At 42.9% G+C, this 12,571-nt stretch overlaps 2 protein-coding genes across 2 annotated transcripts; both read left to right on the forward strand.

Moving 5' to 3' along the window:
• Nucleotides 1-4,608: 4,608 nt before the first annotated feature.
• On the forward strand, nt 4,609-5,468 carry LOC308160750 (scrapie-responsive protein 1-like; the record flags this gene model as incomplete). Its single annotated transcript, XM_080534692.1, has 2 exons — nt 4,609-4,844; nt 5,414-5,468. The coding sequence occupies 2 exons, from the start codon at nt 4,609-4,611 to the stop codon at nt 5,466-5,468; spliced, it is 291 nt and encodes a 96-aa protein (XP_080390818.1).
• A 3,558-nt stretch (nt 5,469-9,026) lies between these two features.
• Nucleotides 9,027-11,329, forward strand: hmgb2a (high mobility group box 2a). The gene is made up of 5 exons (XM_080534936.1): nt 9,027-9,073; nt 9,904-10,068; nt 10,242-10,393; nt 10,494-10,668; nt 10,787-11,329. Exons 2-5 carry the CDS (start codon nt 9,916-9,918, stop codon nt 10,961-10,963), a joined length of 657 nt encoding a protein of 218 aa, XP_080391062.1. The 5' UTR covers nt 9,027-9,073; nt 9,904-9,915; the 3' UTR covers nt 10,964-11,329.
• The last annotated feature ends 1,242 nt before the right edge of the window (nt 11,330-12,571 follow it).

The raw sequence follows: 12,571 nt of genomic DNA on the forward strand, positions 1-12,571 counted from the left end.
GCAGTCCCACTAATATTTTTCATTTTAGTGGAACACAGACAGGAAAGTAAGGAGAAGAATGGAGAGAAGGCATGTCAGCAGTGCATGGGCTGGATTCGTACCCATTCGTACCCATGCTGACATGGGCATATGCTTGACCACTGGACCACCCCGGGTCACATCATTTCTGTTCTGTTCCAGTGCAAAATCGACACGTCTGATTCAACCAATGAAGGGGCTTGTTGGTTCGTTGAGGAAGTGAATCAGGTGTGTCAGTGCTGGGCTGGAACGGAAATGTCCAATCCCTGGGGATATCCAACCCAGGAGGACCGGAGCTGAGAAACTCGACTCTCACTCGCTGACCTAATAAAATAAAAAAAACGACGAAAAAATTAAACCCAAGGAGACAAGCGCCAAGATAGAGGTGACATTAACCAAGGCCCCATGCACGTTAACACAGCTGTCTAAGTATTTAGGATGTCGGGTTGCCTTGAACACACAAATCATATCTTTTATAGCCTCCGGACATCCAGAAACCATGGCTCCTTCTCTCTAACGCTGTCAAATTATGTTATTGTCATCTTTTACTCTGCTGGCTGGGAGTGGAAATGTGAACGGACCCATTTAGGGCCAGACTCATGTGCGGGAGGTGGTTATGATGTGCGTCTCTATGACAACGTGACAGACATGGGCACCGGTTAAACATACAAGCACTTTTTAGTAACCTGAGGGAGAGATCTTAGAGGATAATATAGATATAGGCGCGGGGCCAGACATGTATTATTAGAAGACAAATGGAAGACATATTTGGGTCAACAGGACATACTCTGGATTGAGGAAATGATTTAACCAAATGACATTTTGGCAATATACTGACCACAAAAGTGGAGCATAATTTCCTTCTCCACAAAATGATATGACTTTTTCAACCTTCAAGTTGGTGAGGCTTACGGCAATCTTAGCTAAACAGTGAACTCTTGTGGTTGGGAAATGGCTACTACACGTATAAACTCACAGACTAAACCCATTGCAACAGTTAGTTTATTACCATAATGGATTGGATGCATGCAGTGCTGAAATTCTTCTATTATCAATGTGGTAGTACATATGTTACAGTGAGTTCTTAACTATTTCCATAAGAACACAGTCAGTGTTATAAACGTTATTGTATTGTGTCTCCCTCTACAGGCAACAGCTCAAATGAAGGTGAAAGGTCCAAATGCGACTGGGAGAAAAGCCCTCCAGGACAACAACAATATAGCCGTTTACAATTCAACTATTGTAAGAGCAATTATACAACTGTATCAATTATTGTAGGGTTTACTTGTGTTGTATGATGTTGACTAGAGGTGCCATTATTATAAGCAATAAACTTCTGCTGATTCTGATTCTTTTCTAGAGAGGTTTGTATGACAAAAAAAAAATAGGAAGAAACAGAAGGAATATACTTGGATGTCGGAATTGTGAAAGTCTACCAACAGATGACGCATTTCCCAATTATCCTGTGTAAAGCACCTTTTGACCTTGACTAAATACAGTATCTAGTTTGGCCAAACAGACTGATGCTCCTTAGCTAGAGCAGTGCATTATTAAAGGGTCTGACTCAAAAGTCACCCGTGGCACTCTAGAATGTTGACAAATTGGGTGACTTTATTCACCCATGGCACTAAATGAGTTAAATAAAATCATCTTTTGACATCACTCTTTTCAGTCTTCTGATTCCTGATATTCAACATTACATTTATTTTTCACATTCCATGTTTGGTGTGCCTACCTACACTGAGTCACTCAGTTTCTGAGTCACACAGTCCACAAATAAGTAAAGTACAAAGCAAACACACCAATATTTTTCCAAAATAGAAACTGTAGTGAAACTGCTGCTACTGCCTCACACAATGAGAACCCACTGAACTCACTAACTAGATGATTACAGTTGGCTATGGTGGTTGTTTTAGCACCCAACCAGCCCTATCTGCAGTCAGTTGGAGCCTTGTGTGTCAATAAGGCAGAGATCCAAGTAAAACCAAAGGTTACAGCTAAGAGAGAAGCTGTATTTCTGGCCAAATAGTGACTTTTTCCACATCACTGCCTTTTAATCAGGTCTGCCTTTTAATCCCAACCAGTCCATCAAAACTGAACAAAGGCTTGTTGTCTGACTACACAACTCTCCGAGCAAAGATGCTTTAGATTAGATTAGATTAGATTAAACGTTATTGTCATTGCAGAGTACAAGTACCAGACAACGAAATGCAGTAACGAAATGCATCTAACCAGAAGTGCAAACAGTGATATAAAAACACAATATAAAAACATGACAATGATAGTGATAGGTAGAGTAAGGCAAGCACGGTAGTTAAGAAATACAATGAACATGGCCTGGGGTGGTCCAGTGGTCTAGCACCGCGGTCTACAGTGCACACATATACAGCATGTCGGCATGGGTTTGAATGCCATGCTGACATGCCCTGCTGACATGCCCTCTTCTCCTTACTTAACCTTAAAAAATACAATGAATGGTGAAAGTCAAGTCTTAGACCTCATTCAATAGTCATTCAGGACACAATTGTGTTGCAGAGCTTCTAATTAAACATCCTGGTGTGGATGACATAACCTATAACACCAACATGACTTAATCAAACTCTGACCAAGACATGGTCCTCTGTGGCTCAGTTGGGACCATATACTGAAAAATGTATAGCGTTTCAAAAGTGTCAGCTAAATGGTATACATATATATGACATGACGACACAACACTGAAACTAAAGTTGAGCTGGTATGACAGTGTTCTGAACCACCCCAACAGGCCCTTACACACGCATGCACAGTACATGGATGTTCAGGTACAGAGTCGGCCCAAGGCCATGGAGCTAGTTTCTATTTGAAATATATTTGTTTGAAGACAATAGGTGTCAGTCTCCTGTGGGAAGGGCCTGATAGTTTTGTGCTAGGTATCATATGTAACAGTATTCTGAACCACTTCGGCAGGTCCAAACACACACACACAGACACACAAACACACACACACACACACACACACACACACATGCACAGTACATGTTCAGAGTCAGAGTCAGTCTGTGTACTTGGTTCTAGTTGTGTGCTCTGTCCAGGTTCTGAGTCAAGTCTGTGTACTTTTCCACACCACACATGATGTAAGTCATGTAGCGCCTGTGGGTTAGTATCACAGCACCTACCCGCGCTGGCCTCTCGGCCCTGTGCGCAGGGGAAGGTTATTTTGGTCGCTGCGCCGCTGACTTAGTCAATGCCCCTGGTTATGACTGTGGGCAGCAGCAGCAGAGTGGAGGGGAGAGAGAGAGGGACCAGTCAGTCCGACCATGGGGTACAGGCGGACAAAGACGCTTCTGTTGCTGCTGCATAGAGACTCATGCACCCCAAAGGGAGCTGCTCACTAGCTACACAACCCTTCCAGAGGAAAGCACTTCTTTAAAAGGTAAGAGCTCCTTTAATCAGTCCTGACAGCATTACATAATGTGACTCAACATGTAATAATGATAGTGGGTTCTTATAATTCAGAGTTGATCCAGTGTATCTAATCTCAGAGAACGGTGCTTTCATTGGATGTGCCTCATTTCACATGTGGGAATCTTTGGAATGACTAATGGACTATTACATAACGGGTGAATGGGTGAATGTCAAATGAGTGAATGTGAAACATTGAGTATATTATATTATATACTTGTTATAATTATTGAGTATATTATTCAAGACGAAAACTGTCATTTAGTAATAACAATGCATGTATTATATTTAAATATATATGTGTATTACATCACTCGTTCAAAAATTACAGTTTTGAAATGTTTGATGATAGTGATAATATTGGGAGTTAGCAGTTATGTAATACAATTCAAATGATTTATACTGTGCAATAGATTACATTACCTACTTATCTACTCTATATAAGGTCCCAAATGTCTTTTGGTCTATCTTCATTTTATTTTAGCCTATTATTCAATTATCACTTTATTTTGTTGTTGTTTCGTGGTCTGAGCTGCTATAACGCCTGAATTTCCCCTCTGGGATCAATAAAATACCTATCTATCTATCTATCTATCTATTACAAGTTGCCATCTGATAGGATGTTATGACTGTTATGACTTATAACGAATCACTCCAGATTTACGATGATTAGAGATGATTTAAACATTTAGAAACCTCCCCCCCCCCGCTGCCACCACCCCCCGAGCTGCAAATCCTGATATCTCATCATTATCATTCCAATCATTATCATCACTGGCGGACTCAGGGGGGGGCAGGGGGGGCGACTGCCCCTCCTGGTGCCCCCACGGTTGAAAAACGTCTCTCTTAAATGCCCTTTTGAGTGGCGAAAATTAGAGGACGTGCCCTATTGGTGCCCCTCTAATGGTCTAAACTTGACCATGTGCCCCCACAGTTGAAAAAAGTCGCACTAAAGTGCCCTTTTGAGTGGCAAAATTAGAGGATGTGCCCTATTGGCTGCCCTTCCAATGGTCTAAACTTGACCATGTGCACTGATGGGGTCCCATGTTGTGCAGTAGGTGCCCTTTTTTTTATTTTCGCCCCTGCCCTTCAAACAGCCTGAGTCCGCCACTGATTATCATTATCTTCTTATCAACAGATTAATCAACAATGAAGGCGTTCCTCCTAGCTGCTATTCTCTTGGTGGGCGTACTGGGCTGTCGTGCCATCCCGTCCAGCCGTTGGTCCTGCTACAAGAAGATCCTGAAGGATAGGGACTGCCACAGCGTGGCTGACGGAGTACAACAGATCCGACCTATCGACTCCCTGCAGAACCACTTCTGGGAGGGCAACAAGTGTGACATGGTCTGCTACTGTAACTTCAGCGAGCTGCTCTGCTGCCCCAGGTAGTACTGCTCGACCTCCACCACTAGGTGGTGCTACTACTACTGCTGTGTAAAGCCATAGGGGGGGTACAACAAACATAAGCTCTGTAAAGACAGACGGTGGCTCTGTGGCTGTGTGTTGTGCGCCTTGGCCAGGGCCCGCTGGCTGGCGCTGATTATAGCTGGCGACGAATAGGATCCAGTCACGGGCGGCTTGTGAACACTGCCTACATTGTGGTTATCATAAGCCGCCTATTAATACGAGCACATGTGTGCCTGAGGCAGTGTGCGGTGGGGTTGACTGCTGTTCCGCTGGTCAGTTAAAAGGTCATTCACACTGTGGAAGTCACAGCCTTTGCTCATGTAAATAGAGAGGCAGCCAATTGGATCCTGCTTTGTCCAATACACCTGTTGGTTGAGAGAAGGATTCTATGATGGAGTATGATGGAGAGTGTGTTGTTGAGTTTTGTGTGTGATGCCCTGTTTATTGTAAATCATGGGAGACAAATACAAATGTCAACTTAAACATAAAAAAAGACCCCAAAAAAAGAACTATTTTACTCAACATATGTTTTTTTATGTTGTTTCAGGGACATCTTCTTCGGACCAAAGATCTCCTTTGTGATCCCATGCAAAACCTTTTAAGCCATCAGGCTGAATGAAGGTTAAGAATGGCAACTTCTGGAGTGAAACGATGAGAGAAGAGGAGAGGAGAGGAGAGAACAGGAGAGGAGAGGAGAGGAGAGGAGAGGAGAGGAGAGGAGAGGAGAGGAGAGGAGAGGAGAGGAGAGGAGAGAACAGGAGAGGCTTGAGATGCACCTCATCATTCCCAACAACAAGACTGCTGCGATCAGGACCTACATATGTTTGGATGTGAAGTCTGAAGGCTAAGCACACAGCCCTTAAAGCACTTTTAAGGCCTCCTTCACATTCTTCATATCATCAAATGAATTAATTATATTTCGGTTTAATTTAGACTAAATATAACTCATTTATTTGATGATATGAAATATATGTATCCTCTCACTTTAAATTCCAGACACTTCAGTCTAGCTTGTGTTCCTATGCCAACTGTACTGACATGACCGATATTTAATTTCACCAAAATAATGATGTAATGCTCAGTGCTTTTGCCCAAGAGGAAACAGATCTGACTTCTCTCACCATAATAGCTATACAACACATTTGTATTCAGTTGTATCAACAACCATTATTCAATACTACAATGTGCCATTGCTTGAGAAGCTATTTTAACAAGACATTGTCACTCATAATCAGGAGTATAATATGTGATATTGTTGTGAGCACTTTGAAGTGGGAACTTAAGAACTAGTACTGTCTTGTACTCTGCATCCTTTGGAGGTTGAAAAACTACTTTGAGTGCGAAATTGAAAAAATAAGAAAAAAGAAAAAAACTCATACGAGACTACATGTAACTAGACTGGTGGAGCAGCTATAACCGGTTGTAACATGGCTCCATAACATCTCTCACTGTACTTAATTACCCAATAACTATGTCATTACAACAACGTTTATGAGAGTGTTCATTTCCATTACGTTTTTTCGGTTTATTTCTTTTGTTTTTGTTTTGTTCATATGGCTCTTGCAAGCTAGTAACACAAACATCACATGTTAATAGATATAGGCCTATAGAAGATATAGAAGACATATAAAAAAGAGAATCCATTCAACAAACTGAATCAATAATAATACTAATGGGATATACAGACACATTGAAGTAAAAGTATTGAAGTGCAATGCACATGCACAATAAAGTGCTTGGTATAAATCGCACAAGACACGGTGCATTCCATCCGATTATCGTCTCATCGCCAACAACAACAACAACAATAACATATATGATGCAACACATTTGATATCCTTTTTTTCTACAGCCATATAAAGTTTGATATAAAACCGCAACTACATGCATTATAACTGGTGTGGTTGAGTTCCCTCTCTTCTACCTCTATTCCAAAGTTTGGGGCTGGTGGTGATGACAATTACAGGGCAATTGAGCAAACAGACACCTTTACACCTCTGGTGGACACCCTGTGGACAAGTAATCTACTCACCACAATGAGCACCCAGCCTTGAATCTGTCCTGAATGCCCAGTGAGTGTGTGAGGGTATGTGAGGGCTGTTGTTTCAGATGGTTGGATGGGTGACCAGTTGGGGGGCTTAGAGTTTCATGCTAATGCTTCTTTTGCTTGTGGACAACAGGGTTGATGAGGGGCTTGAACATGCTAAAGCCAAGGTACATCATATATTTTGTCTTGTGCCCCATGTTTCACTTGGGGGTGGGGGGGGTTTGATGAGAAATATTAATTTGAGGAGAACGCAAAGTTTAATTCATTTTAAATAGCTAAACGTGCCCTTTTGTCATGACAGTTTAAGAACAAGTTAAACCGTTATGTGCTTGACATTCAATGTTGCCCAGAGGGGGATCACATCGACATAACAGATAAGCCAACACTCTTGCTGACAAGGAATGAGACTACTCGTATAACATTTATACCTTGTTGTATCTTGTGGTAATGATTGTAGTTATACCGTGGGCTCCTCTGGGCGTATCCATTCCTTCCATCCATGAAAGTGCAGCTGCTGGGGGTGGCATTCACACAGTGACAACATGGACGGCGTTGGCACTTCGACACCGGAGCAGCTGGGAGCCTGGGGGCCTGAGGGAGAGAAGAGAGACACACACACAGTCAATCTTGACATACAACCCCAACAGCCCTCTTCTCTGTTTTCCCCTCTCCAAAGTGACACTAAGAACCGGTTTGAGCAGACTTGCTCCAGTTCCAAGGCCCACAGTGAGAGAATGAAAGAAAGGAGGAATGCACCTGGGAAGGAGCACCTGAGTCCCAAGTCGGGGACATAGAGAGAAATATTCACCTCATTCTGGCGTCTCTTTTTGATTAACCTCCAAAGTCCCTAATATAATTCGATGTTTTTTTTCTCATTTTACTTGACTTTTTACTTTTTTACTTTTACTATTTTAAATTGGTTTTCTCGATAGTCTTACCAGTAGGCTAGACTCGCTTTCTTGTAGTTCATACCTGTAGCCTATCTACCCTTAATCCATCCACACCTGTAGAAGAAGATAGGCTACTCAACCACCATGGAAACGTTTACCTGGCCTACAACATCCTGAACAAAAAAAACCTAACTAATTGTTTGCTTGTTAGAGGGGGAAACTGAAACATGTCCCAACAACATTGCTTTGTTGTCTCTAATCAGTGGCATATTTGTGTCATTTATCGCGGGAATAAATATGGTATTGATTACAGATCATAATAATGACCTTAGATCTAGTGGAGGTAGCTCAGTATTACTGTGTTGTTCAGCTAGAGTGACAAACAAAGGGCTCGGGTCGCGTGGCGTGGCTTTATTTCAGATACAGAGACATGGGCTGAAGTATCATGCTATGTCTAGTGGAGCTGAGCGCCACATGGCGGGGGACCACACTGGGGTCGCATCGGCACGCAGCTGACAGCTGTCGCCCCGCTGTGCTATTGTGCCCCTGCCGTTGTACAATGAGATGAGGGCTTGTCGCTTACAACATTACTAGGCTAGACTGTGTTGAAATTGAAACACACGGGGAACATTTTGCGACTGTGAGCAAAAAACAGAGTGAAATTGTAGCATCGTTAAAATAGAATAGTTTTCGATGGCGTGGTGAATTTTAAATGTTTGTTTTAAGAAAATAAACTTCCTAATTTGATGTGTCGAGTGTCGACTACTCTCTCTCTCTCTCGTGTGTTTTGCCATAATTGTTTACTTCCTGCAACAATACACTTCCTCTGACCAATAATGCACTGGTAGGCCGGATGGAACAGCTCACATGTTGTTTATCAAACGATCCACTTCGGGGCTTGAGGCAATAACATCGGAGGGCTTTTGCCAGTAGCATAGTTACATCGGATACACATCCCCCCATCAAAAACATGTACGTTTTGGCGCCGTCTGATTTAAATCCCCGCTTTGACCAATCATTGGCGCGCCACAATGAGGCGTTACATACAACCATGCTGTTCTGAGCAGGCATATGTTAAGCCAATCCGAGCAGTGCACTCACCCTGCGCCCCTGATTCGAATTTGAATGCGCCCGTTCAGCCAACCACACGACGAGGGGGAGGAGCCGCCGACACATTTTAATCAAGTTTGTGCGACCCAACGTCCGCTGACAAAACAGTGCGGAGAAGTTAGGATCCCTACTCATCGCGTCTTGTGTGGCTGAATATACGGTGAGTGAATATACCTCTCCCGACAATGTGGAATACATGTAATTTATAGATTTAAATTGTGTTGTAGACGCATGTTTAAACACCAAAAGGATATGTTTGTCTGTGTGCTTTACGGATTTGTGGTTGTTTACAATTTTGTGAAAATGTTACACAGCTAAACTTACTAACGCGGATTGATTATTAAGAAATGTGGAGCTGAATGTGCTGGACTAGTTTAGCAGTGGGAAAGTCATCAAACTGATCTGATAGTTTGTTCGGTCGTTGTTAACAAATGATAAAACATTTGTCGTAACTTTTTACCTCAGAAACAATCTTTAATTCCCCGCTTTTTCGAAGCTAACCCGCTGTAGTCATGCTAACGGGCTAGTTAGCCAAGTTAACACGATGCATCAGGACGCCGAGGCCATTGCCTGGCCGCACTAGCCTAGCTTAGCTTAGCGGGCTCTCTGAGGTAACTTCGAGCAACTCGCTGAAATGAATCTGAGGATCACAAACTCAGTCTTCACGTAGTAATGAAATGTCTAAGTGTAGATTACGGATTTTAATTAAGCTCGGCTGGTCGTTTTTATGCTTTTATGATCAACTTTGGCACTAGAACGGGTTTAGGCGGGAAACAAAATGGAGGAATGCCTTATTGTCCCGTCTGGTTTACAACGAAGCAGGAACCTGATCGGATTAGTGCGTGTTAACCTCCCTCCCTGTGTCTGTGTGGGGGTTTAAGTTGTGCTACAGCGTCTCGTTGAACGGTGTTCATATCTGTGTAGTTTTACAACACGAGCGGCAACTAGAAAGTTTCTCTCTTTTTTTTAACGTTTTATTTTCATTTTCAGAATATTGCAGCCATGCCGGGTGGTAAAGATCCCAACAAGCCCAGAGGAAAGACCTCCTCCTACGCCTTCTTCGTCCAGACCTGCCGCGAGGAGCACAAGAAGAAGCACCCCGGCACGTCCGTCAACTTCTCCGAGTTCTCCAAGAAATGTTCGGAGCGGTGGAGGGTGAGTCTACAGAGTCCCGCGGTGGCCATGTTGGACTTTTGTTTTTCCGGGGGGAGGGGCTTGATCTCGACAAAAACAAGGGGCGGGACCAAAGCTGTACTAAATGGTTTCAATAGGCCACTCGCAAATGGTGGCGCTGTTAGTAACACTTGTGTGTTATAAATGTTTTACAGACTATGTCCGCCAAGGAGAAGGTGAAGTTTGAGGACTTGGCCAAAGGCGACAAGGTTCGTTACGACAGGGAGATGAAGGGCTACGTGCCCCCTAAAGGAATGAAGGGAGCAGGCAAGAGAAAGAAGGACCCCAATGCCCCCAAGAGGCCACCGTAAGTACTGCACCCGAACTTTTTGGTCGTTTTGGATTAGGCAGGCACCCGTCATTTTGGTCGGTTTGAAACTAAACGTCCTCAACCTTTTGCCCAACAGATCTGCATTCTTCGTTTTCTGTGGCGACCATCGCGCCAAGATCAAGGGTGAACACCCAGGCATCTCCATTGGAGACATTGCCAAGAAGCTTGGTGAGCTGTGGGGCAAACAGACCCCCAAGGACAAGATCCCTTACGAGGCGAGGGCCGGCAAGCTGAAGGAGAAATACGAAAAGGTACGTTCCACTCAATGGCAGCAAGAGAACCACTCCTTACCACTCCTTGGCTTGATGTAAAACCTGAAGTCACAGTTGGCTAATAATAATTACTAATAACTACTTTGTTTATTTGTAGGATGTTGCGGCCTACCGTGCCAAGGAAGGTCAAGCCGCCAAGGCTGCCCCTGGCAAGAAGAGCGGACCCGGCAGGCCAGCCCCCAAGAAGGCAGAGCCAATGGAAGATGATGACGATGACGACGACGATGATGAGGAGGAAGATGACGATGATGACGACGATGAGGATGACGACTGAACTGCCTGAACTTGAGCTGGAGCATTTACAAAACAATGTGAACCTGAATCGAAAGTGTAATCTTGTATTGAACATGTACAGTGATGTGCAGGGCTTCGATGCAGACGGAGGTCCATGTGCTGTTTTGTAAATTTTGACAGCTGATTTTCTTGAAGCACTGCTTTTTTTTGTCTTGGATAGTGGTGATGTTTGTTCTTTTTTCTCCGCTATATTGTTTCCACTGCCATTTTAAGAAAACAACAAGGAAAAATGTGTAGTAAAAGTTCGCAACCATTTTTAACGTGGAGCTGTTTAAACTGTTTCCGTGTAGAATGTTTTTTTTTATAATAAAATTTTGTATATTATGATTAACCACCTGTCTCATTAATAACCCTGACGTATTCTTGTAAAGAGATTAGTGATTTAACTGGGATGTGCTAAGTAGCATAGATGACTACATTAAAGGCAGCCTGTTCACTTCACATTGCAGAATGCTCTTAAACACATGTAGGTGCATAACATTAGTGTTGAATTGATAATGCTCAGTCTGTCTTGTTCTCTACTTATTAGCAGACTAATCCATTAATTACATGTTAACTGACTAATGTAACTAGTAACTAATCTGGGCCATGTCTGACAGTTCTGACCCATTTGGTAAGTGTTCAGGATATATGGTTAGGAAGTTTTGCAGCATGTGAATTGCACAAATGTAGTATGGATAAGATGTCAAGATCCCATACTATTCACCTTTCCATATAGTATTAATTCACTGCACTATTCAGGAAGTCTTGACTTAAGTCCCACAATTCAATGGAGCGGGTAAGGGAGGCAGGCACCAAGTGAAATAGAATGAATTGTTAACATTGTTGATCTTAAGGGAGGTATTCCATCAATGTCGCTAAAGGAACATCTAAGCTTATTTTTCGTGAGGCGTAGCAAAAATATGCCTGGATTTTTGTTTAGTGACTGATGGAATACCCCCTAGATGACTCAGTACGAATGAGGTATGTTGACTCCCCACATACTGAATACACGACAGTATGGCTAGTATGTAGCTTAAGTAAACAATAAGCAGTATAAGCTTTCAGAAAAGGCCACTGTTTCACATCCATACAAAGTCAGGTCAGCTGTACTGCTGCAGTGTCTTGACAGTCCTTAGAGTATGAGTCTCTGTTTTCGTGGAAGGTAACGTCGTATGACATCACAATGTGGCCAAGGCCAGCTCACTGATTCTCCTTTCACCTCGGTTGATGGCGACATTTCAGTCTGAGTCAAAACAAGACAGGTCTGAGGCTTTGTTTTGGTCAGGCCACGGGTGCTTAAAGCCTGTTATATCAGTAATCTGGGGATGGCCCCAATATGTGGGGTTTAGCAAGCCTTGGAGCGCTATAAAGTTGCGGGCTCAACATAGATCAGTGAGAGTAACAACATGGCTGCTATGAACTAAAGACATGAAGAACCATTTGAAATAAGTAACACCCCTACCCTATGATCATTCTAAGCCTCAGGGACAAAATAAACAACATTCTTTGTAAAGACATTTCAGGGAATGCTGTTGTGGTAAAAATGTTGATTTTATTTCCATGAGAAAACAGTTAGAGCCCATATACTTTTTTTTATAAGTTAGAT

This window comes from Nansenia antarctica (genome assembly GCF_963989245.1).
Source record: "Nansenia antarctica genome assembly, chromosome: 6".
In the NCBI taxonomy this organism is placed as follows: Eukaryota; Metazoa; Chordata; class Actinopteri; order Argentiniformes; family Microstomatidae; genus Nansenia; species Nansenia antarctica.

What these genes read in the sequence shown, in the direction of transcription:
- hmgb2a (XM_080534936.1), top strand. Translation starts at nt 9,916, where the DNA reads ATGCCGGGTGGTAAAGATCCCAACAAGCCCAGAGGAAAGACCTCCTCC. An exon ending in AATGTTCGGAGCGGTGGAGG is followed by an intron (nt 10,069 to 10,241) that starts GTGAGTCTACAG and finishes AATGTTTTACAG; the next exon opens with ACTATGTCCGCCAAGGAGAA. An exon ending in AATGCCCCCAAGAGGCCACC is followed by an intron (nt 10,394 to 10,493) that starts GTAAGTACTGCA and finishes TTTGCCCAACAG; the next exon opens with ATCTGCATTCTTCGTTTTCT.